General features: G+C 40.7%; 1 protein-coding gene across 2 annotated transcripts; it reads right to left on the minus strand.

The window, feature by feature from the left end:
- Nucleotides 1-1218: 1218 nt before the first annotated feature.
- Nucleotides 1219-16647, minus strand: Axn (protein axin). Of its 2 annotated transcripts, none has more exons than XM_022843709.2 (8): nt 15560-16647; nt 7735-8378; nt 6482-7537; nt 6070-6283; nt 5545-5906; nt 5107-5259; nt 4607-4771; nt 1219-4177 (listed from the first exon to the last, which is right to left on the minus strand). In XM_022843709.2, the coding sequence occupies exons 2-8, from the start codon at nt 8145-8147 to the stop codon at nt 4024-4026; spliced, it is 2517 nt and encodes an 838-aa protein (XP_022699444.1). In that variant the 5' UTR covers nt 8148-8378; nt 15560-16647; the 3' UTR covers nt 1219-4023. The 2 variants fall into 2 exon arrangements, with proteins under 2 accessions (XP_022699444.1, XP_022699443.1); XM_022843708.2 differs by having other exon boundaries at nt 15412-16647.
- Between the last annotated feature and the right edge of the window lie 10249 nt (nt 16648-26896).

A 26896-nucleotide genomic window follows, 5' to 3' on the forward strand; every position in this document is an offset into this window, starting at 1 on the left:
TGTTGGGAATTAGATCTTACCGTTTTTTCAAGATGAATTTTAAAAGACTATCGCATAAACGCTTTCATCTTACACTATGTGGTACAGCTTTACCTTTCTAATCTTCATGCATGAACGGTGCGTGCACTGACAACTATGCCCTAAAATATTCACGTCTTTTCTACTCTTACTCTTAAACCGGCTGTTAAACGTCCGTGTAAATACCTAATTTATTTGTTTGTCAGATACAATTGTTAAAGCTACGACTAATGTATTCTCCTATTTCCGGCGGTCCCCAGGAACAGATCGGTGTCGGTATTCGCGATTAGGTCTCATCCTTTGCACTTCACAACCAGCCTTAATATCAACGAAAAAGCATATGTCATCGCAAAGTCACACGTCACTGATAACAATCTCTAGATATTTCTTAACCAAAATTTATACGCCAGCCGCCTTAGACTTTACCAAACCGCATGAAAAATAGATGAAGAAGTCCGGTCGCTCGCTAAATTCTTCTAGATTTTTTTGTCATTACTTATAGCATAACGTGTTCACCTATTAATCTTAGAGATACGCTGTGGTCTAGGTTTGAGTCTGGGCATACGTACACTTCATCGGGCCAGAATGCCTGATGGCAATACTGACGTAAAAGCTCGAAACATAAAAAGATTTAGGCAATTCAAATAAGAATCACTGATCAAGAACATGTTTTGATTATTTTGTACTTAATGTCAGCCACACAATTATGATGTTTAACATAGACCCCAATGAAATTCACTGAGCCCCAGTAAGATGAAATTTATACGTTTTGAGCCCATCCCTCTAAGATTTAGGTCTTTTATGCATTTACACTATTATTGTTCATTAGATCTATTTTTCTTTGCTTACGGTGAGAACGTAAGCAACTCGTTAGTGGAAGCGAAGTTTAAACGAGAGGAGAGCAAATACTACGGGAAAGCCTACTCGGAATCTGAAGCTGGCTAAAGGAAAGAAAAAGCAATTCAAAATGATATTTGGACACCGATGTGGAACTTACCAAAAAGCACTCTTTGCACCTACTGGTTGTAGCTAGCTGGAGAAAATAATTGCCAGGCGGATTTGAATACGTCTTGAAGTGTAAATAAATTTGATGCATCTAAGTAACGATCTCAGACTAAACCGTCCTACAAGAGAGGTGTGATTGTTTTTATCACGTTTAGTCTAAGTCTCTCATAACAATGTAATGAAAGAGAACGTATGTCTATTCAAGGTATTTTGTCGCTTTTTATTGTTTTGTTCTGATTTATTGCACCTAAAGTTAGGTAGTTTTTCATTATTTTTCCTTAATTGCTTACATCTCCCTTTCATACGTTCTAGCGTATCGTTACCATTAATAATAATAATAATGATAAAATTAATAATAATAATATTGTTATTATCGTTATAGTACAACACACCGGTCGATAGATAACATTATTATAAATACAGAACATGGCACTTGGTGACAAGTTTAAACAGAAGTTCCACCGAATTTCTAGCGAAATGCGACGGATGAAGAACGTCAACAGTAACTGATACAACAGTGTTTCGGGTTCTCGGTAAAAGGATTCCTTACTACTATAAACAGAGTGTTGCAACTGATACCGATTTCCTGCTGCTCAACTTACTCAATACATATTTTGCGGGTTAATTGGAATTGGTAGAGTTAAGGCGGATTTCTTGTGGCCGTTTTTCTCTTGGGAAAACACCGTGCAGAGTAATGGTCTGTCAACAATAAACAGTTCGAGTTATCTTCTGGTTCACATCTATGAGTCGCTAAAAAATTACTTAGAACATATAGGCAAATGCATCTACTTATTTTGCAAGTTTGCTATAAATTAAAAAAACAGAGCAAGAGAAAACAAACAGGAAACTGGCATCGTAGCTACTTGCAACAGATAGGCAATAAATTGCATTTGAAGGCAAATATATTTATGACAACATGGTTATCCTTTTATCCCACAGCTTGACATGATTTATGGCGTACACTTGATGACGGTCGCACGATGAATGGTTAACTAGTACTGTTCTCCCGTGCTGTTGCGTAATGACAAATAGTGAAACTTGCAAATGGATAGATCTGAGAGAACTTTACTTTTACCATTATTAGTTAATTATATCTACGGCGTGAACATCACGTTGTAAACATATCTAGCTTTTTTTGTTTAGTTGGATACAACTGTGTGTCACTTTTCACTCTTGATTTCCCCTCCTGTAATCGAGGGTAACTATAACTGTACAAAATATTTACCCACGTCCCCATACAAATGACAGCAGCAGTGTACAGTTGCACTAATTGTCTACTAATAGTTGTTAGATTGGCTAACGAATAGGTAAGCGTGCTATAGAAGGAAACTGCAAATATTCCAATCAGTTTTCGAACACAATGTCTCTTACAATATATATATATATATATATATGTATATATATATGTTTCGTATAATTCAAAAATAGAGGCCGGCGGTGTCGCATGCGAAACGAATCTTAGTGCTTAAATATCCGTAGTGTTTTGAGGTAGATTTTGTTTGGACGTGAAAGAAACGACTGTCCGTCCAATGTTATCTGCCTTTCGGAACTGTAGCATAGATGTTATTCTCAGTCAGCATATGAACAGTAAATTTAGAGTCTCCTAGTTTGTCTATCTCCTAGTAGTTATCTATACTGGTCGATCTTCTTAGTCTGGCAAATATGAATGTACACATATTTGCATTTGAGTTTATTCTAAGCTATTCAACTGAATGAGAACTGCCTGCCTTTGGATCACATATAGATCGAAACTCAACTGTATGCATGGGAAATGCTTGCTCATATATATATGTTGCACAAGCCTGTGTGCCTCTTTTTGACTGCTACCAAAGCCAGCTTGTTAAATAACCAACACTGAGGAGCTTGCGCTAGAATATTTTCTCACTCCGCGTACTTGACACAGCTAAAATGACAGGTGTTCCATTTATTTTTTGCATGTTAACTATCAATAACAGGTTCCTTTTTGTCTATTTGCCTTACCCGCCATATTTTGCGCACAGACACTATTCACAAGAAAATACAAAAAAACGTATACTCGAAAAAATTGGCCGGTTTTCTGACCTTCTACTAATACTAGTGTTCAGTAAACTCAACTGGGTTGACGTATCTTATAATTTCCCAACGAAACATTAAAATTGCTACGCTTCCATCTTTTCTTTCTTGAAAAGATGGTAACATCTGATTTGACGAGTATATTTTCGTTTGTTATATATCCACTTCAAGTTCAAATGAGTCAATTAAAAGTGACTGATTTTAGTACGCGTCCCTTGTCTATAAGGACCCAATCCAACCGTGACAATGACCATACAAGCCGTTAGTAATTGCCGCGAAGATTCTATAGTACACTCTCGACCTGTCCAACCAGGTCAGCTCTATCGGTATAGCACTATGTACCGTTCAAAATTCAATACCCAATAAGCAACATTCAGCATTACTTAAGACAAATGCGTTGGCAACCATCGCAAAAACCTTCCAAGGTTTACGTTTTCAGCTCATTCGCCCTTTGATATGAATATGCTTACACAACTTCACAGCGAAGCAGACATGTATTTCCCATAGTGACTCGTTATTCAGCTGCCGAGAAGAGAATGCGGGACGGGCAACGTGTGCATGTCGTTACGAATCTAAAGGTTCAGAGTACTAGCAGACCCGCTGGACTGGTAACACTTTTACGTACCTAGAATTGATTATTTTTTTGATGACCCTACCTTATCTACTTTTGCTTGAAGGCTCGTTTAGTGCCATTCGACTTTGATGTTTCATCCATTAGTGGTCAGAAACATGCACGAGAATTCTGGACTATGATGATAAGCGTTGTCGGTCATTTTTGCCTGTTTGCCGTTCGTTCTGGGAGTCGTTTGAACTATTGTTGCAGCAGCAGTAGTTGCCTCCAAAAATTGCGTGTCACAGCAATGATATGCGCTTAATGCAGGGGTGGATATTCTAGCATACAGATTTAATTGAATAGAAATGCAGTTTCTATATTAGGGTGCTCGTTTTTCATTCGGGCTCCTGCGGCATGTGGGGCGGTTGCATTAGGCCGATCTGCGCGACGATCTTGCCTTCCCAAAATGGCAGCACTTGATTATCGTCCTTGATTTCCTCAAAAACACCTTGAGCGTTCAAGTCGTCCATAGGTCGTTTGAAAAAGTATCTACAAAGCACATATATATATAAATGTGAAATCAGAAAAGAACAACCTGAACAGCTTAAAAATATGTTTGTCTCCAAGTTCTTTTTACAACTATAAGAGTCTTGCAGAAGCTACAAGGACTGTCGAAACTGTGTTTACCTGCTGATGGGCCTACCTGCCGTCTCTTCAGTCCCTCCAACACACCTCAACACGCCATCTATACTAACAGCAAGTCGAAAAAGTAGTAGCAATACCATGAACCTTCATCAATAAGCGATTGCTTAAAAACAGCTTGCTAGGAACTACATATTCCAGAAGTTAACAGGACCGATTTAAAGCCAGAAAATAAGGTAAAACTATGACTGATCTATTCGAAAGAAGGTTAGGGTTTAGGCATTCCTGACTATCAAGACAATAGGTTAGCCATCAATGGCACCTAAAACTACAAACCTAAAGTTGCCCTTCTTAATGAGCTGCGCCTTGAAATCGCGTAGCCGAACTTGTCGTTGCGAGAGCCTGATAAAATACGGAACCGTTTCCCCAGCATATGTGTAAATGATAGCAATTTCGTTGCCTCCCAAACTGGGACCATTTGATGTCGACAGCGCTCCCTTCCTGAAAATAGATTAGAAACATCGATTAACATAAACAATTAATAAAAAAAGATCAGGGCTGAAAAAATTTAACTTTAATACGTAACAGTTTTGTAAAATTATTTACGATGCTAGTATGCACATCACTATCTAATAGGGATATGACTTATATGGAATAATAGTAAATGAAGAATATTAGCACAATTATTGAAAATATTTAATCTTTTTTATCTCTCTCCCTCTTTTTGTGTTGCTAATCTCACTCAGCCATCTGAATCTTACTAAATTTAATGATCATTCAGTATAATAGAAGATCAATGGAACGCCAACTAGCGCAGACGTTTTTGTACAACGTACTTTTTCTTGTCTCCGGTCGCACCCGACACGTTTTCATGGTTTGATCTACAGGAAGAACGATTCGACCCAGAACAGATACTGGCTTTGCTTGCTTTGGGTTTCACATTAGCTCCTCCAGCCTCTGCACCGGTTCGGTTGTACCATTCACGGACGCTGCATGCGCACAGAAGCATATGTAAATGTGCAAAATTAGTATAGCAAACATCACACTTATTCTTTGTATTTCTCATCGTAACCCCAAACAGCATTACTTGCCACTGCTCTGAGAACTGTTTTTTGAAGAACGACGAGTGGGTTACATGAAAGTTACCTATTAACTTCCTATTAAATGAGCCAAGTACATATTTGGAATCTAACAGAGTAGAGTGGCCAACCTCTTAAAAGACCAACACTAAATAGTTGAAGAAGAAAGAATATACATATAAACTTTGCCCTTACGCGTCTTGTGCGTTGTAACCAAAACCGGTACTTTCGTCGGATGTACTGCCATCGGATAATGGACCCTTGGGCAAAGTTAAAGAAGCGCCTTTTCCTCTAGGCTGGATCCTAGGTACCGCTCCTGATACAGAAGCTCCAGAAGGCATGAAATTCTGCATAACGCTATCAGCGAAGTCCTTTACTCCGGGAAATCGACGCGTTGCTACTCGGGATGTCTGTTGGTGAGCTGACTTGTTAGGGCCACCAGAGCCTCGTAAACCTCCACGACATGGGCCTGCACCAGGTGAAGGGGACCGCGGTGTTCTAACTGGGGGGGTCTTAAACACGCGTTCGACATGGTCATCCAGAATTGCCTGCGAGTGCTAAAAGCGGACGTAGGAAGAAATGAACAATGAGCATATCTATAAACATTAGCTAGTTAATTTGGCCCTAATAAAATATTACCCGATTTTGTTTAGGTTAATTGTCGTATTCTCGCAAAATATGGACGGCCTCTGTATGCATCACTTAGCGCAAAAAGCTTACCTGCTCGTCTTCCAGTCCTGCAGCAGGTACGCGCCCCTGTTCACGGAACTCTTGTTCGCGGACAAGAGGTATCAGCTTTTGGCAAAGTTTTTGGAAGAACTCTCCGGGTTTACGCTCTGCCAAGTGCGATTCTTGAATATTGGGAAACATTGTTCGAGGAATAACTTTGTCACGCATGGGATCGCGTATTAATTCACCCCCTGGCGGCCACGGCCTGTAATATAAAGGCCAAAACAAGGATAAAATTGTGATATCATCCGGTGAGATTTTGGTTTAAAATGTTTTTGCGTTGTCAACAAGGGTAAAACAACACAGTACTGCCTTTAATTAGGCAAATATTATGAGCGCATATTTCCAGAATAAAAGTACAAAGTCTCTTATAATCTATATACTCAATCTATTGGTCTCTTACCCTCTTGCACGGCGGCGTTCAATGTCATGGTGGTGCGACGCCCGAGGTAGTTGTTCACTCCGCCGTGCAGCAGCGATAACTGTGTCGCAATCGCTCGTCTCAGGATCGAAGTTGTTGTTGCCTCCTGAAGACATGCTTTGCATATCTGAATTGTACGCCGTCGGCGGTACAAACGCTGAACTCTTAACATGATATGGATTAGGGGGTGGACGTTGAGCGCCTTGTCTCAACATTGACTCTCCGTAGCTCATACCAAGCTGGGCTTGACGTTTCTGTCGCTGCACAGTTTTACTCTGAGGTGGAAGTGGCGGGGGAGGCCCATGGTCTGGCGGCATTGTACTGACCGCCGCATATCCACGCGGAGGCAACTGGTGCTGCAGCGAAATCGGTTTTCGCGCGAGCGTCGTAGGTGGAGGAGGAACAAAAGTTGCATTTTCTAAGTCTTCTTCGTGTTCCAACAGTGTTGGCATTAAGCTTTGTTGCTGGTTGGGCTGTTGCTGGTTATTATTATTGTTGAGATTATTACCATTATTGTTATTCGTGTGTTTGCTATAATTACTATCACTGTTATTGTTGCTGCTGATATTGTTCGTATTGTGTAACGCCACGATCGTGGAGGGTCTACTATCCTTGTTGACAACGTGAAGCGCATCAGGGTCGTCTTCCGAATCTGAAGGGATGGACACCAATCCGCTGTGGTCGTGCTCGAAGTCAAGATCATCTAAGTCGGGATAATCCTCATCGGCATCTCCATCGTCGCGGCCAGCGGATCTCGAGGCTCTAATAAGCGACTCTTGTTCATTCGAGTACCGTTGCAGATAATCGATGTATAAATCAGACTGGATGAAGCGAGCGAATGTCGTTCGCATAATGTAATCCTCAACCTCCTTGCGAGCAACGTCGAAAATATCCGGTTCAAGGGGTTGCTCCCTGTTGCGGATTTTGCCGGCAAGAACATCTTTCACTTGATCCGATAGTTGTACGACGCCGGTCTTTACGTACCGTTTATAGATGGCTCTTGCTTGTTTATCCCGATCCTGCTGATCCTCTTGCACCCTATAATACACGAAACGAATACGTGCATAGCTTAGTCGTTATCTATGCTACTCGTTAACATTGCATATATAATTCTTTTAGAGGTTAAGTTAAATTAGATTTTTCTAATAGAGTCCTTTGTTTACATTCACAAGCAACATTGTCTCATGTATTTTAGTTGGTTTAGAGCAATAACAGATGCGTTTTTTGTTTCATACCGAAGTCCATTGCAAGCGTAGACGAACATTAAATCGGATTCGTCACAGTTTTCCTGGCGCAGGTACGTTTCGAAGAGTTCGCAGCCTTCGTCATCGTTAAGCAGTGTCTGAAGATCGCGTGCCCACGATAGGCAAGCAGGTTCCATCAACGAACTCGACGTCTGCTGTTGAGGCGGCGGCTGCGGAGGAGGTTGTTGCAGTTCATACAGAAGTCGCGCGTCATGAGGATGAGGATAATGATGATGTTGATGATGATGCTGGGGCACGGGCCTGGGAAGATGGTCAGATTCCGGCGGCAGTATCGGTGCCAAAGGCTTAGCTGGCAATGGCTTTCGACTCTGCGTTGCAACCACCGGCGGATCCTGTGCTGCACCGTGCATTGCCGTGCCAGCCTGGCTAACCATTCTCTTCATTTAACGTGGACTTGGTGACGCTGCAATACTGGCAACGCCGGACTGGGCCGATTTCGCATTGTGTCTGAGCCTGCGTCTGACGTCGAACTGAGCACAAGTTCGTTGTCCACACAGGGGTGCCAAATGATCAATTCTGCTACGTACAGACGGACCTGGGGCAACAGTCCAGAATTAACGAAGCTCGATTCTCTGATCAACACAAATGCGTCTCGCTTACGGATCAATACTGATCTGAAAATCACCCAGACATATGGGTAACGTTAATGTAGACACGCATGTATATTCTTATAAGTGACTGTATATGTAAGATGGTCTAAATAACTGTGGTGCAGCATGCTTATGTTACCCTTACTAACGACAAAAGAAGCAGCAGTATGTCCGTTTACACTGAAAAATACGAACATACACGGAGTGAACTATGCAAAACTTTTTTTACAAAGAACGTCAAGAAGCTTCTAAGCCATCTTTTCGTTTTGATACCAAGAGTGAGGATTGGAAAAATGTTCTAAATAAAGAGCCACTTGCATAAAAGCAGTTGCAAAAGCAACTCAGAAACAACAACAGAGAAATGATAATACTCAGTGTTAAAATACGTATTGTATCTTGCTTTTCAAGCAACAATCTAGTTAAGTGATATTCTGTTGACGTTCTTGCAACTGTGCATGAAATGGATATATATATATATATATATATATATATATAGATATATATATATATATAATCAGCGTAGTTATGTGTAGTGAATCGTACCCGTTTCAGTCTTTTTGTTGGTGTATTATTGCCATTACTTTTTAACCTAACAGCTGTTACCCCGTCGGCGGCGGCGGACACTTCTACTGAAGCCATTGCTCGTAATGCAGCTAGCTTTGATACACTTCAGCTGATAGATTAAACTAGGAACCAACCAACGCAGTGGGCGCTGAATATCAACCAAAATCCTTCGATCGACCCTACAAAGTACAAGGCCACTGGTATATCGACTCGATTGGATTTCCGGATACATACACGCAGTGTCCCACATGGTTTCTATTATTATGCCGATAATTCTGGTAAACACACAAATACATCCTCACGGCTTTCGATTGCGGTATCCGTTCGGCCTTTGAAATTCTATCAAATACGCTTGTTCAACTTCTATCGCAGCTGGAGCTGACTGGTTCAGCTTGGTTTGTTCATCGCGGTCTACTTAAAAAGAGCACGCCTTCGGTGAGGTTCCACGAATCGATCGCCAGTGAAAGTCGTTGCGCTTCAGGCAGTCTGTTGAAAATCCGCGTATCGGCTCGACTCGATGATGCCGCCACCTTTGCTCCAAGGTGGCCTTGTGCTTCGCTGTCTTTCAACTGGTGCACTTCATCCATATACAACTGAACATAACATAGCATTCGCCTACAAACGAGCCATTGGTCGTTGTAAGGCTGGTGAACTTATGCTTTGTGTATGAGTTGGAGCTCGATCCGCATCAATATGATATAGAGTGTGATCCTTTATAGTTGCAAAAGGAAAAAGAGATTTCGGTAATAAATGTAGCGACTATCGAGAAAAAAAAATATCAGGTAATAGCACTGGCCAAATACTGCATTACCATAATCATAGTTCCCTAAGGTTTAATCGCTCAAGGAGCGCAAAAATTGTATAATACCGTTCATTTATCCTCACCGAATGGTTGTTGCCTAGCAATTTTTCAGTTTCAATTTTTGCGACCCGCCCGTAACGGGAACAGTGTTCCGCATCAATATCACAAAAATCACCTCTCGAAACTGCTAACACGAAGTCTTTCTTAGCCACACATAGTAATTAGTCAGCAGCTACACATACGATATCTGCAATCGCTGACTCGGAATTTTATCGAAAATAGGCAAACTGCAAGAGTTTGAATTTAAGTTTCAGGGGCCGCTGGGAAAATGCCTCTTACATCATATTGTGCTATGATACCGCGAGGCCGTATTAGTAACAGCAAACAAATGTGAAAAATATATTTTCTTGGAACAATCACTTTGATTGTAATAGAACTTAAAACTAGATATACTGTGTAACCTGATTTGCGATATACTACGACAGCAAATGCAGCTGTGTTCTAGGTTTTCAAGGAGTTTGGAGGGAAGAAATAAGTGAGATTCAAAATACGACCTATCATAATAATAGATTAGGTGAGTGTCGAAGCACACCGTTTCGAGAAACACAAGGAAAGCTTAAATTAAAAAATAGTTGAATTTTGAATTAGGTAGTTTGCAGCTCATTAGTGACACAATATTATGTCATACGCTAAGGAGGCCCACTCGAAAAATACGCGAGTTAATTGGACAAAACAGTAAATAACCGCGGTATGACAATTGGCTCCCGTTCGGGACATTGGGAAGGTTCGGATCTTGCTCCATCGGAGCTTGCTCAAGGGCCACTTGGCTTTCCATCCTTGCTCGACCCTCTGTTCATTTTTGTTATCTTAAATTCGGCTAGCCGCAATTGACTACAACCACCCATTTGTGAACTGCTTGCCTCAGCATCGAAACAGACGCTTTCACACGGACTCCGTCCCCGTGCAGATCGAAATCTCCTCTTATTCCGCTTCACTTAATACGCACGCGCCACCCCTCCTATAGTCCCGTTGAACAAAAACTCACATCGGAGAAGCTCTCAACTAACCGCAAGGACTTACAGAACAGGTTACTGCTGGACAAGGAAGGCATGCATGCTCTTCACTTGGAATATCCCCATAGAAAAAAATTCAGCCCGTCGCGCAAACCCCCTTTCCCAACGTAGCCAGTGAGACTTAGCATAAGCGAAATGGTACTGCGCAGCAAGAGCGTTTCTAACAATGCGGTCAGAATCTGTATTTCGATTGCATTGTCGTATTTGCATGCGTGACTGATCACCAAACGGGACTGAAGACTCTTGTCGTCTCCGTACGAACTGACGCACGCGCCAGGTTAGCCCATACTTTCAAATAGTCCTCCCGCAGAGTCAACCTTGATTTGATGGATGAGGAAGGATGTGCTGTAAAGATAAGTACAAAAAGACAAAATGCCCATGATACAATGTTGTTCATCGCACTTCAAGCGGACCAAGGTCCCAAAATGGGAACATAGTAATAGCAATAGCTAAAAACAAGATCACCTTTACAACATCACTACGCTACGCTACCGATGGAGGTAGCGGTGTTTCGTGGTAATTCTAACCTACATCATCAGCACAACATCTGAACATTACACATACTGGCCGTCTCCGTGAACGAAGGTCCAATGATGACAAAGCAAGCGTTCAAAACATTCGGTGAAACTTTCGCGAAGGGCGACCACTACCAAACATCTGAAATGATATGTATCATTCGATGTAACAACGCACATTAACGTTGAAGAGGCAACAAACATATCACACCCTCTGCTGCAGATGTATTAATCGATTCTCGTTCACGTAACCCTAATGAGCACAGGTGTACAAAGCACCGCTAAGGCAAAATATTGCTCCATATACATTTTGCTATTATATATATATATATATATATATATATATATATATATATATATATTATATAACTGGACTTATTAAGTCCAGTAGCTCACTAGTAATAGTTCCATTGTGATAACGTGCCCATACAGACTTCACGTGGCTCATGCACTCACTGTGTGTCAGATCTGTTAAAAATATGATCCACGATCGATGTTATGTGATACCACTTACATCCATATATTTCCCTACTGCAGATACTGATGCCCGTAATGTCGCCCGGCGCCGAGGGCAAACATTCTGTATTCCGTGAATCTACCAAGCGCATTGGCACATGACTCATTCAAAGTTGAATTGAAAAATACATTACACGATAACAAGCCTAATTTCGAAGGTAGTTTGTTTAGGCTTGGACGGTTGACGTCAACAGCGTCAATGATCACTTCGACCCCGAATGACGGCACTGCTGCAACGACAGCACGATAGCAATCTGAAAAAAAACCCCTGCTGAGGTAATGCGTCTGAACTGCGTCGGTATATCTCTATATTTGCAGTTATGAGTGAGATCATATGCTTCCGAGAGGGCGCTGAGAAAGCATAAGTGTCGGGCATTAATCTAGCGGACAAAGTCCGAAACCGCTTATTGCCGAAAATGAGAAATTACTGAGAGTAAGCTGCTTATATTCAAGTAACTTAAGTACCTGAAGTATGCGCGCTTGATGCCAAGATATACTTTTCTCCTTTATTTCAAATTCAATATGTTAAACAAATAATTTTTGAAATGTATCAATGAATAATTTGCTACAACTTTGTATACGCGAAACCAGAGGCGATTTAGACCTTACGAAACAAAGTTTAACAGACATCAGATCAATGTTAATCGCCTGCGACAGCATAAGCTGGCGCTTTTTCTATTAGTTAATCCGGTCAGTTAGTAAACCGCTGCGTCCGAGCGAACACTTCTGCTGACTAGGAAGAATCGTGTCTATTGACTATCTGTCGGTTTCCAAATACGGGCGAGTGCCATAGTCAAACTTACCCTTATACAACGGTGTCGATTCATCTTTATACGTCGGTCGTCATAGACTCGTTCTCAGATACATTTAGCAATGTGCTACTAAAAAACTGCGATCTATAATATAGATTTTGTATTAAAATCGGCACACTTTTTTTAGCTTGGTCTAGCATATTAAGGTATTGTTCGTGTATCCGACAATTAGAGGGATGTTACCCTGGATTATGTGATGTGTATCATAAACATGATGCACCAGTAACCATTCAACCAAACGGAAATGATTTACACAACGGTACACGTTTCTTGCTAACGAACTCAGGAAAAATATCTGTGTGAGATCCGATAGATGCTTCTATCATGTCACACGTTAAAACATTTAAGTCAGACAACCAGTTATCTGTCTATAACGTTTAGACTCACTATGAAGGGCAGACTCACATGTTGTTTGTATGAACTTGACATTTGCCGCTTTTGCCCATGTGTCGCCTGTTTTTCGAGCCTTTTATTGTCTTGCCTGTTTCAAGTAAACATGCCGTAATTGCCGCAGGTTCCACGTATAGTTGAAATAACACGTATATACAGCGCTTCTTCAAAGTAAAGAAGCCGAACATCATTGGCCACACGTTTTCTGTACTTGAGGGTTACTGCCGGGGTAACCAGTGGATCGCAAGTATTGGCATGTACTTACAGATTGGGACCCAATAAAATTTGCACGGTTTGGGTTAGCATAATCGAAACGAACTCGCAGTGTGTGCAATTATGTGTCACGGAAGGCCCCATAATCCAAGAAAAAAAAATCGATTTTTTGGCAAAGCTGTCACCAACGTCGATGTATGAAGTCACTGGAGAACTTCGCGTGGATCACTTTGTTCGAATGCTGACTTCAAGTTGAAATATACCATATATAAAGCAGTGGGATATGTTGATATAAGTTTCTCGTTCGCTAGTTAGAGCACAATCATTCAGCCCGATCGGTAGGCACATTGAGCTCTGGACATTTATTTCGGATTTTAACATTACCATAAATTGATAATTATTTTGCTCCTCTTCAACTCAAAGAGATCTTTGTAGCATTGAAGAAATAAATCCCTGACAACTCCAAACAACTTAGAAATTAGCGGAAAACCCACGTAATTGAAGCACATACTTAAGTCTCCAATCTTTTCCCCTCAACCTATATGAAGTTTTTATTATTATATTAAGCAACATATTCACCTCCTTGTTCTTTGGATGAGTCCAAGCCAGGTTATTTAAAACCTCGTTTGAAATCGAATTATACGACACTAAAGTCTAATGCTTATAGCCAGTATTACAAGTAAGCATTGCTATTAGAATATCGCCTGGCTCTAAATTTCGATAAGTTAAACAACATCTAAGCTTTGACGAACTAAGTGTTCGAGCTTATTAATCCATGGGCGATACTGCTCAAAATAGTCGTTGTTCAATACAAAGTTAATATTGTATATGAACGTTATTTGTAACTGCTCATCCTCTCATCTCTGGAAAGGTAGAATATTGAACGTAACCGAATCGGTTAAGGACGAGCGTGAATTCCAAGGTGATCCCTTGTACTGCCAGAGAAAAATTCATATACTGACGGACAATTCGCTCGAAGCGCGAGCTCGGTGAGCTAGAAGAAACTGGCAAGTTGTTGGGTTGTTAAAGGGTCAATTCGAACAGGCGGTGTGCATATGCACAGTTAAGGTCAATGGAAGAACGCATGTTACGGATGAATGCAGTAGTGAAACAAGTATTAGCGTAGCAAGATTTCCGTTCTAGGAAAAGTAGTTCTTTTAAACATCGTATCTCAGTAGTAGTTGCCAAAAAATATGCTTATAAATCAACTTAAGGTATCTAATAGTAAACGTAACTAAGAGCACGGATCATCGTACCTTATTAGTACTGGTACGGAAATCAAACTGGCTCATGGTGATGACTTGGTAAACAGGAGCTTATAAAACTGCCAAGTTTGAATATCTTCGTGACAAAATCTTGCCTTTAAGCATTCACTGATTTAGTTATTTCCACAGTGGAACATGACGGATAGATTCAGGTGCTTTAGATTCACACCAGGGTGAGATTCTCCTACTTTTCAATATTATTATTACCACATGTATGTAAATGTGAGATGTACGCGTGAGTTATAAGCAGACGGAGCTCGACTTTAGGCATCAAGCGTACGTGTATCTTCTTCCAGATGACTGTATGTCCTATTTTTTAACGCGGCCTCGGCTCACGGTCGCGAATATTTACAACATGAGAAATAAAATGTTGCAGAACTTCGGGTTAGTTCTAGAAGTTCATGTGACGCTCTTTTCTATAATTTTGAAAAACATTTTCTGAGTAAACCTATTTACATGTTTGGTGTACTTAATTAGAGGCGAAAGAAAGGCAGCGGTACGGCAAGACGCATATCGCAAGATAACCTAGAGCACGGTTATGTTAGTAAATTGACAAACTGACGGTTAATACGATTGCGTTAGAGATTAAAACTTCTATTTTTTAAAGATTTATTCATTTTCTTGTGGTATTTCCTGATTCGCTCGATATTGTTGTACATGTTACGCAGTGTCATAGACTCCAAAATATCCCAACGTACTGAGCAGAAAGACTGACAAAACAGCTACAGTCAATTTCAAAGATGTGAAAATTTTAAATACAAAACATGAACATGCTCGTGAACATAAACCATTGTACTTGACCTGTCTACCGCCAGCGGTCCTGCGTTGAGCGTTTCCCGCAAACATCTCTTAAGAATTATGCAACCATTGAAGTAGACTAATAACAACAAAGTACTTGCTCACTTACATTTGTCGACAGCATACGATTTGATCACCACGGTGAGCATAGTTTGTTCGGATGTAAGTATGCGGTTGCTGTCGTCGTCGTTGCTGCTGCTGCTGTCATTATTACAAACTGTTTTCCATGCTGCGGCAGTATCCATTGCTTAGCTTACCTGTCGCGCGCTGATCCAAGCTTTGCCCGCAGCACTTGAGTCGCTATGACTGTTCTTGTCACGTAAATGTCGTATCAGCTTTTAACAACGTGTTGGGGCGTGCTGCGATGTTGCGTGAACTTGTTAGATGAATGTCTAGTTTTCGACTCAGTCTTTTCTAGTATGAGACTACAATAGGATGCCGATCTCGCTTGAGGAAATAATAATGATCAGTCAGCGCAGGCGCACACAAGTAGACCGCTGGAGCTCCGAGAGCAGGGGATCTCGGAGCTTTCGGGGGAGTTTCTGGGATCGTGGGCGGTCTCTCCCCTTCTTTTTTTGGCGGAGAGGCGGTACCATTCGGATGTCCCCCAGACACCGGCAGAAGAGCCCCCAGAAAGCTCCACTACGAGATCACAACTGATCAGCACGTTGCTTTAAAAAGAGATCGTTTCAGTGGCTAATCACTAGCTCGGTCGCCGCTGCGGTACCGCAAGCAGATTTCAATCGTTCACCTTTGCGTGGCTAGCCTGTAGCCACTCGTTGCAAGTTGTTTTCTTTTTAACTGAAACACCACCTCAACAAAATCTAGTCAACAAATCATAACAGCTCTTGACGATCTCCGTGTTCCCACATAGCTCCAGCGACTCCAACCAACCAATCTACAATAGTTCATATCAGTAGCGCAGCAGCTCACCGTCACCAACAACAACAACAACAAAAACCGAACTATCGGCCGGGTGGCCACGAGCGGTCTCACGCACGGCACGCAGATCTCATCACTGCAACGAATTGGGGGGAGGGGTAAATAGGGAAAGAGAAAATAGGGCAATATAGTTGGTCTCCTAAGCGGCCGCTTAGTGGGGTCAGAAACCAGTGCGAAGGCTAGACCAACGATACACGGCAGTTCGCAATGACCATAGAGAACAAACAGCAGGGTGTCATGTTGTGCCTGTTACGCGTATCTTCTGGCGACCGATGCAAGGTGGACAGTTTCGACGACGGCTTTGTTTACCCCTCTATCCTACAACTGCACCATTGTTACGCTCTTTCATTATGTACACTGCTAAAATTTGTAATAGTATGTATGTTGGGTGCGGGCGGCACAATCCGCCGACCCAGCGAATGGAAGCGTTGTTTAGCAACATCAGCAGCGCTCAAGTAACAGATTCAGTTAGCGGAGTGAGCAGCGGGGGCGAGGGTACAGCGGTGCTCCAGTCATGGCGCGGGCATCTTTCAATGTGGTCAGCCCAGCGGGCCTGATCAAACAATGTTCAGCCGGCATAGCTAGAGATCTTTGGCGAATAACACAAACGTACGAAGCGACTCTCACATGTTTTTAAGCTAAACAAATTGTTGCAGTTTTTAGCGGTTGTTAGATGCCTCCACTGAATACGTCGAGCAACTCGAGAGGTCCACGCGATAGCCGCGACTGAGCGAACGAGATCCCGCAGAAAATGAAAGCGTATGCTCGTAATGATGTGAATCAGGAAATGTAGGGGTTGCTGAGATGAAGAGGCAGATGTGGGTACTGCATGATGTGACCGGGGGCACCTTGCTGCGAGACGTTGCAGTGGCTATTCTTATTGCATGCCCACAACATTAGTTTTATTTGCGACTACAACTAAGATACTCATATTGTATGAAAGAAAGGAAATTAATAACTTTTTAGTCAGGCAACTAGAATAAAATTATTTTTTTCGGTTTCAATGAAATCTGCCTTCAAGCGCTGATATATAGGATGTTTGAAGACCAAGTTTGCAGAATTTTTTGTTTTTAGGAGACGTCACTCTTAAATAAATTCGGTAAAAAAATTAGCGCGGTTATTCGGTATCTATCTGAATAATAATGGTCCAACATGTCGATGATACATGATCATCAAGATGCAAATAGATTTCGCTCTTTAATTTAGGGGGTTTAAGGTCAATATCCGGCTAAAAATATCTCAACATGAATTAGTATATAGCGAGAATGCCTTAGAAGTGAACTTAATCAGCCACACCGGAAACTATAAAATATATGCGGAATTTTCCACGATGCTTTGCCTTTATTTAAATTATTAAACTCCTCTGTTGGCCTAATTATGTGGAATATAAGTTGTTAGATAAATGAGCGTATAAAAAATTATCAGTATGAGACTTGAGGAAATGTTTAGTCTTTTATGCTTCAAGAAGATGCATTGAGTTCGAGTATCCTGTATCTTAACGATACTGTTATACAATTTTATTAAAGCGGTTTATTTGGCACTGTTACTAATTATAACGTGTTAAATTGCATGTCGTATGATCTAGTCCGGGAGGGCAAGCAGGCTGACCGTACCAGCCACTGGCGGAAAAGGTGTTGTGACTTTGGTAGTTTACTTGTGGCGTGTTTGTTATCTAGAAATCACTGAAGTAGGTTCGAAATTGGGCATAGAGATTACTGGGTGGCCGACTGTCTGAATGTCTAATGGCAATGACGAACGTGAAGATTCGAAACATTTCGAAGCTGGATCATAGGTGTTTTTTTATTTTATGTTTGAGCAGGGTTAACTAAAAGACATCACTCTTAATTGCAGAAGGTTAGATTTTTTCCCCTTCAGCTAATTAAGTACACTACGCTGGTGTATGCTGCTGTATAGACGGTGCACGATTTTAAGTTATACTGCCTTTTAACTGAAACCAATGCGAACATACTTGTTCAATAGACCTTAAAATTTAGTCCATGAGTGAAAGCATGATCGAAGCGTTAGTTAAGTGGTTGTGAACAATCGAGAGTTTTAGGCAGAAGAAGCAGATTATTCTGCTCAAGAATTAGCTGTGAAAACGCAAAACGGCCGTTTTTCTAAAAAGCCATCACGCGATCACTGACAAATCTCAGATCTGGTTAGTTAAGGCTAATATCAGCGTATCTATTTCGCATAATAAAGTTGACCTTAATTACCATCCCGTAATCGTAAATAACGCTGACCTTATTAGGATGCTTTCGAGACTTACACAGGGAATATAGCACCAAGTTACCAAGAGCAGTTTTGTCTTGGAAAAAAAATTTAATGAAAAGTATCGACAATTGATTCCTGGCCTCATCGCAACAACCGCGTGTCACTTTACGCTTTTTTTTGACATAAAAGAGCTTACCTTTTCTGTAGACTACTTTAGCTCGTTTAGAACTTACATATTGGCAAACGTTTATACTCGGTTCCTGATGTTGATTAAACAGTCGATCCATTTTTAAACTAGAATGCGTTGCGCATCTGGGATTCAAGTGTACGCTGGAGGTTCACGTCAAAGGACAATTCCGTTAGCTGTTTTTGTTAGACAATATTTAATCTCAGTGATGACGATGTTTTTCGTATATATTAGAGTAGAGACTAAATAATAGGAAGCAAATAATCGGCCGCTCAGCCAAATTTTACCTCCACGAAAGGTTAAACATCGTAGGCGTATTAGAAATCGTCAAGTACGAACGTTCTAAAAGTAATATTTCAATGTTATGCCATCTTTGATAAATAGAAAACATTGATTTGGTATCCGCTCACACTACCAGCAGATACTTGCCATAAATTAATTAATTTAATTAACTAATTATCTTTCTTGTTAAAGAAATCGATATCCAAGTTTTAGGGCAAATAGCAGCTGATTAGAGTAAGAATTACTGGTGACGCCAACGGTGAGTGTCTCATTCCGCATTTATTCCAACTATATATCGAAGAGTGGTGCTAGTTCGATCTGCTCATAATTCGCATGAACAATCGATTATAAATTACAGTTTGTTTATATTAATAAGCTTTCCGGCAGCAGCAGAGCCGATGGGAGGCCGATGCTGGAAGGTGTGTCGAGTTTTTGTACATTTACCCTTCTACGATGTAAATATTTCAACGTAACAAGTCCAGTCCGCTCACCATCTACATACAGCCTACTTCAACATAACACGAACATTTTCATTATTGAGTTTACATATTGTATAATATCTAATTAAATGCCCAAAGAATTTTCCCTTGACGCGGATCTACGGTCTTGAACTTGAATTCGAGTCAGCCGATATCTCCTGCTTGTACCTAGGCAAAAAGATTACTTCAGCTATAGCTTGCTTTCAAAATACCAATATTTACCTTCGATTAAATTTAGCTGAAACAAGCAGCGCCGCCTTTATTTGTTTTTTTTACTTACGAACTTTGCACTTACGTACCGATGCTTCGGCTTCCTTTAAGCTCCATTATAAGCAACATCCTATGGTAAGCTGAAGATGTGAGGCATATGTCAAAAATACATCCTTAGTCGATAGTTTTCATCGCTTTTTTTATTTCTTATAAGCTCGTTAGAACTTGTCAGTGTACAATGCAAAGTCCCCGACACTTTAATGTCTGCTTGCGTGTGTCGATTGATCCAAAGGATACCATTTTTTGTGCCAATATGCTTACTAAACGGAGACAAGCGATCAGAATTTCTTAAACCTGATTATCTAAGCTAAACATTATTATTTTCACTATTATCATTTCTGGATTTCGTGTTTCACTTTCGTCTAATACTATATATATATATATATATATATATATGTATATATATATATATAGAAACAAATTGAAATTATGTTTAGAGATAGCAAATGAGAGCAAGAGCGTTTCTATTTACAGTAAGGTATTTTGATAATAATAAAGCATATTAATGCACTGCAATGGGACTCTGTTGTGGTCAGCTATCAACCGTCATAAGCGAAATATCCCACAATTATCCGCAAGACCAACAGGTTCTATAGGGGTTCTCTCAAAATTTTTATCAATAGAAATTGTATTGTGTGACAGGATAAGAGCTAATATGTGGAAGATTTATTTTTACTTCTCTCGACACACGTATCTGAATATATAACATATACAATAATCAGAAAAAAATGTATAACTGTAGTTTCTTCGATCAGAGGCGGAGAAACAATAGTAGATTTCGATACATGTCATCTAAACGTATCAAGTCACGTAACAGGTTGTCCCTAAAACGACTGAAGTTTCTGTTCAGTAACACGAGTAAATTATAAAGTACTGTATGTAACGGTAAGTGACCGGGCAGTCCTAGCAGCTTTCTTCGGAACAACAGTCAGCTCTTTCGCCACCCGAAATAGCGAGAGTAGGGTGCACTTCGTCTGTTTTGGGGTTCCAACTACCGCAGAGTTTTGATTTTCCGGGTGCCCTGTGTTACACTGTAGGACTATTGTATTATGCGTAGCAATAGTGAGATTCTAGTAGTAAGCTTCCTTTAACATTGTCGCAAATGCGCAGTGCTTTCGTCGTCGGACCTTCACTCTCCTGCCGTCGTGTTTCCATGTTAGGCCGGGTGCCATCTTACAGTAGACACTAGATACATCAGATCTGCTCAGTATTTACACCAATCGAGTATATAATTGATTGAGTGTCTGGAACGACGCTTTGAGATCTTTTCCCGTTTGGGCAACTAATCGTAATTTTGATCCAGTGTGAGCTCAAAATATATGCATGATTTCTTTTCTGATAGTGCGTTTTTTAGTGTGTACTTATGAAACTCTTCCCCCGCTCTTTTCTTTTACTTTAAAGCGACCACTCTTGGACAAGTTTAACGCCACTTGGAAGCTCTACCGCGCTTATGTTGCAATGTTCAATAAGGCTGTAATGCGCCGGTAAGTACGCGCGATTGAGGCCAGGTCGTCTGCGAAAAATAATTTTGATAACTTGAAGTTCTTTTTTTTTTTGAGAAGATTTAAGAATTGGACGGTAAGTCCTTCCTGTAATCATTTCTTCGAAGCTCTGCTATCTACAGCACAAATAAGACCGGCATGGGGTAGCCCGATCTCATTCCTTGGATTGCGTTTTTCACATCCATACTATCCAATGGCGTACGATCAAGCTGATTTCCTACGTAATAATCTCCAGTCCAACGGAATTTACGCCACAGTCGTCTAGATATTTTACAGAGCTCGTTCCTGGTGACCCTGTTGATTTACTCGGTGACCTCAAAATAGGTATATTTGAATTCTTTATTCTGGTCTTTAACCGTTAACATCAGTATAGAGAGAAGGTAACTTTATTGCTTGATCGTTCTAAATTCACTTTGAATTTCTCTAAAAACCCTCTGTTGATGTCGAAATGTTTCTGAACTCAGCCAATATCACATTTGATCATAAGGCTCCTATGCGTCAAGAAGAAATAGGTCTGTCCTGTACGCCTAGAAGGGAGTAGGATAAATGATTCGTGAAAAGCCAGTATGCGAACCCACAAATTTAAAATAGTACGCAAATCTAAATAGACGTACGATTCTATTGACTTTAGCAGTTACAGCAGAACAGCCACTTGTGCCCCTCTTCTGATCTTCGAGGGGAACCCATAACGATGGACGGAAATGGTAGACTTCTCATCTGTGATATAACCGAAAACTGATCAACGCTTATTACGGTATTCGATGGTACTGAGTAAAAGTAGGCACATAGAAGTACATAACACAATAGTAGTTGTAGTATATATACGACAAGCCGATTTGTGTGACAGCAATGGATGTGTGCCAAAACCATAGATACCTATCTATTGTTACAAGAAGCTAATGTTTGGAGTATTTGGATCGATCTATTAGTCGCCAGCTTGTCCGCAAAAGGTTAGCGCTCTGTAACACGTTGCCCAAAATTCAATTTGTGCCATTTAATGCGCATGCCCTGTTGGGATGATTCGAAAATCAAGTAGCGCCAATTCCTTATCTCGCTCAGACGATAATTCAAGTGTTCGAATACTTGTTCGAATAATTGCTTGCTTAATCATATCAGTAAATCCTAGGAATGCTGGTTTAAGAAGTTTGTTCAATCGAATCAGCCTAAAGTCGAACTTTTATGGCTTACCAACCCAATTGCAACGGCTGGGTCGGCAGTAGTACAAACGAAGACAAACAGCACAAACCACTCAGTCTGTTCGTTTAGCTAGAAAGTCATATTTCAGGGGATGCTCAGGGAAGCAGACATCGACAGCCGTCGGACGCACGTCGGCCACTGGTCACTGGCTGGAATTATTCGATGGCTGTACGGTTACGTGATTGTAACGGGAAGTAGCCAACGGGAAGCGCGATGCAAACGAAAGCCGCCAGAATTGATAGCTGCTCTAAACTAATCTTTTCTTTGCTTTCGGAACCGGAATCCACTAAAAGAAGGCGCTGGAAGAGAGGTCGATGACTGTGGCGACGGAAAATACATGTCTCGTGCTGAAATATGACGGGATTAAAATGAAAAAAAAACCTGAACTTGCCCTTTACGCCATAGTGGAAGCGGACAGAAAAAAAGGAAGCAGTTAATAACACGTACAAGATATGAAAGATCTGTTGTGCTGATTAAAAGCGACTGCGATCCCTACGGGCCACTGCAAGAGTTCGGGCATGTCGGACGAACACGCGCACTAATTCGATTTAATCACTCCAGCTTATCTAGCATGCATGAAAGTATATACTCACCCTTTGACCGTATCGGGTTTAAGTATCCCAATGCTATGAACAAGCAGACAAAGAAGGATAGCAATAACCGAGCGGGCCGGTCATCTTCGCTTGTGATCTGTACCCGCAATCGGGAGCAAGGCAACAGCGAACACATACATAGTCACATTTCCATTGAGATGAATCTCCTAATGTTACTAATTTTTGTAGTATTGCTAATTTATAGCTCATATGGAGTCGCGTTTGTGTCATTCGCAGTACGGTTTGCTATCATTTGAACGCTAGATCAGTCTGAACAGATGCATTGGACATTCGCTATTCAGGGGAAAAAAACATTCTTTTCCGCCAACAATCGTATCATGGTAATCAAAAATGGAAAAACTACACCCATCCAAACTACGCAGAGGGCTAGGCCATTTACGGTACGACCTGTCAACGCTTCTGTTCGGGCAAGCTACTACTTATGATCAGGTGCGCTGACAGAGACGACTGTGTTAGCTTTCCTAGTTGGTAATCCGAATCTGGATTTGTGACCAACAAATCTCATTGACACTTCTACCAACAGCTAGATTTAATTAAAATTTAACTGGGATCAATTATATCAGTTCCTTACGATACCGAGCAGTGGTCGCTTTTATGAGTAAATGAGCTTGATCAAATGTTTCGGTGTCATTAGAATCTACGATCATTTTCCTATGTTAAACATTTGTATTAAAAACAACCTAGGGTATTATAATTTACTCATGCTGGCAATGGATGTTAGCCTGTACATTGTATGAGACGCTTTTTCTTTATACTAATAACTTGGGACAAGTGTGCAAATGTACATTATCAGAATCGGTCAACATAAAGCTAGGGGTCGCTTCGCCTAATAAGTAGATCACTGGATGTTATCAAACGAGTACTAAATAGAACACATCATATGGCCGGCTTTTTTCCTGAATTACATTTCACAACTAGATTCAAAATATACTGTACAAAGTGTAAATGAAAAGATTCATATCTAGAATAAAAAAAGAAGCGTTAAAAAAGCATCGGTGACAAATTAAATAGGACTAAGCGCTACTGAGCACGGCCACGTATTGTTGATTGCAGGACGATGAATACAGTTTTTCCATAATGAAGCTTTAGTCATCATTGAATACATGTAATATTTAAGATGCTAAAAGAAGCTTCGTAAAATAGTGTCAAAAGAGCTGCATACGTATGTAGTGAAAACCCTAACTTCAGTCAACTACGGGACAGCGCCTCATCAAGAACTTAGTTCAAGGATATCAAGAACACAAAAATCTGTGTAAATCTCTATAGCTATGACTGCCCTGTATGTATCGCTGGCGTATCTATTTACAGAAGCAGTTCTGGTAGTTACTGCAAAACGCTATTGACGTTCGATTATGGCAGCTCTAAACATAAAGCCATGTATATATTACACTTTGCAATTAACAAGCATTCGGAATAATTACGAGCAGATATGTCCTGCTTCCGCTTCGCTGTTGCTTGTCGTCGTTTAAAATTTAATTCAACTTCGACTGACCGTCCGCCCTTGGTCCTCGACAGGTCACTGCGAATGGCGAACAGGGTAAATACCGCTACAATGCATCTTACTAAGTTAGCGGGGTCACGCTCCTTTATTAAAGTCGGGAGTAAGTTATCGCTAGATTGCTAGCGGATCGCATCGAGATAGCTGGAGACGACAGGCTCTGCTGTTGAGATCAGCTATGAAGTAGCAATTTTACTGCACACTTTGATCATGGCGCTGCTTCTCACATTCTTCCAGACCACAGGTGTTAGCACGATCGGGGACAATGAGCCGTGACCTGCTGATGGCAGCGTTTCAATTGGGATTTTGGAGGAATTTTTGCAACAGCTTGGGCCGCTGATGACATTTAGCGAGCTGGTATCGATGGTTAAAGTAGGACAAGTCATGACCTTGATACGCCAGCCAATGTCCTTTCGCTTGAATGTTTCGCATTGAATTTCGCCTTATTGACGTATTGACACGTTGTCTTACACAGACTGATAGCCAACTTAATAAGTTTGCCTATGCGTATATTTTTCAACAACCTTGAAGTTCTTGAGCACTGTGGAAACTATCGATCAGAGGCATCTGACTCTGTTTGAGAACGAAACACATATTCGGTATATAATCAAATCCTAATTGACGGGTTTGTGTTTTTATGTCACTGAGTTATGTGTTTGTTTATTTACACATTATAGAGCTAGCCATATAATTAGTGAAAGACAATATATTTTATGTAGAGGGAGTGTAAACGAGATATGGACCAACAGGAGTGCAGTTCATGACTTTAGAAGTTTGCTTTGGATGTTAGACAATGTTTGTGCTTAGAACGTGATACCAACAACCTTCCGATGAGGCCATTCACGCACAATACAGGTCTCTTACTTAAAGAAAAAGCCCCCTGAACTTGCTGTTATCTTTGGTTTACCCGTGACTCAAAACGAAATTTGTCTCTAAGAAGTACTGGCCAAGAAAAACTTCATTACAAATTATATTCCGACGTACCGTCGATTTTTTTGTGTTTAGCCTTCTCAGTTCGTTTCATTTCGGCAGACTATTTAGCAGCTTCGGCAGTTTTCTTTAGCTGATTATGAACCGGATGATTTTCAGCCTGCCACAACCGATTCACCTTCTATATATTTCGTCATGATTTCATTATTCTACAGTGTTTTGCTTCTCGTCACCGACACTTGGATGGAGCACACCGGCCATGCTAGACTGTATCTCGAGATATTCTTTAAAACCTTTATTATACATAATTATCGTGAAACGTGCTGCTAAACGAAGCATAGGAATAATGGAGTACGTAGCGCAATTGTTATTAGTCTACGAAGAGAATGATGGTAGGAAAACGGTAGAGACGACGGTTAAATTTTTCCCTACAGATATTCAGAAGCAGGGAACATTCGGTTTTTACATGCATGCATATATCAGAGAAAACCAGCACATGCTGCTCGTACAAGTAACACTCTCTAAAACCGTCCCTACCGTAACATAATAGCCGAGTGAAAACGGCAAAAAACCGTTATACTAAGAAATCTCCTCAAGCTTCAAAAAAGTTTCGCAAACATTTTCTGGGTTAATGAAGTTATACCACCAATACAATACTTTATACAATAGGAGCCGGTACTGACTCCTTAACATTCTCAAGCCAGCACACAAAACATTTTCAGAATTGTCCGCTAGCGCTCCTACCAGGAATATGGGTCAAAGTTCGCACTTGTTATCTTACTTCGTCTTCAAAGCATTTTACTTTTCATTTTTAAAAAACGTAAAATGAAAACTCTCAAACTATCATTGGACTATCCTCTTTCTCTGGAAACTTGCAAACAAAACAATCCATAGGCTTCCTCAACGAAGGAGCAACTTTATCTGTTAAAATCGATTCGATAAAGCTACGTGAATAGCACAGGCAAGAAACGTTGCAGATTCAAACACAATAGGCGCATCAATCTAGTATGACTCGTCATTGGAAATATAGAAGTCGTAGCAGAAGCTACGACGACCATAGTTTCTATTTGAACGATGTAGTGTTTTGTTATTTCATAGGTAAGGAGGCCAGCTTTAATAAGCGTAGTCTTAAGTAGAATTCGAATTCTATCAAACTATAGTGACAGATCAAGTAGGGTTAGTTGATTTACTTATGCTTTCACTAATTTTAGCTAGCAATACGGTCACCATATGTCGACATAGTCCTGTTACTTTTATGGCAGTTCCATATTCGAATCACAGAAAGATGCGAAAATGAATTTCTGAATTTCCAATTTTACTCCGGTGCTCTTCTTCCCATCCTATCTGCGTTCCTCTAATTCAGTCCTTCGATTCTCCGCTACCCTCTCCACTGCTGAACTGCGAGATTTCTTCAATCGATGATAAATAGTTCCCGGATAATTTCTTTTTGATGAATTGACGTTTCAGCAAGAAGATATG

This window comes from Varroa jacobsoni, unplaced genomic scaffold, assembly GCF_002532875.2.
Source record: "Varroa jacobsoni isolate VJ856 unplaced genomic scaffold, vjacob_1.0 scaffold_1071, whole genome shotgun sequence".
Taxonomy (NCBI): Eukaryota; Metazoa; Arthropoda; class Arachnida; order Mesostigmata; family Varroidae; genus Varroa; species Varroa jacobsoni.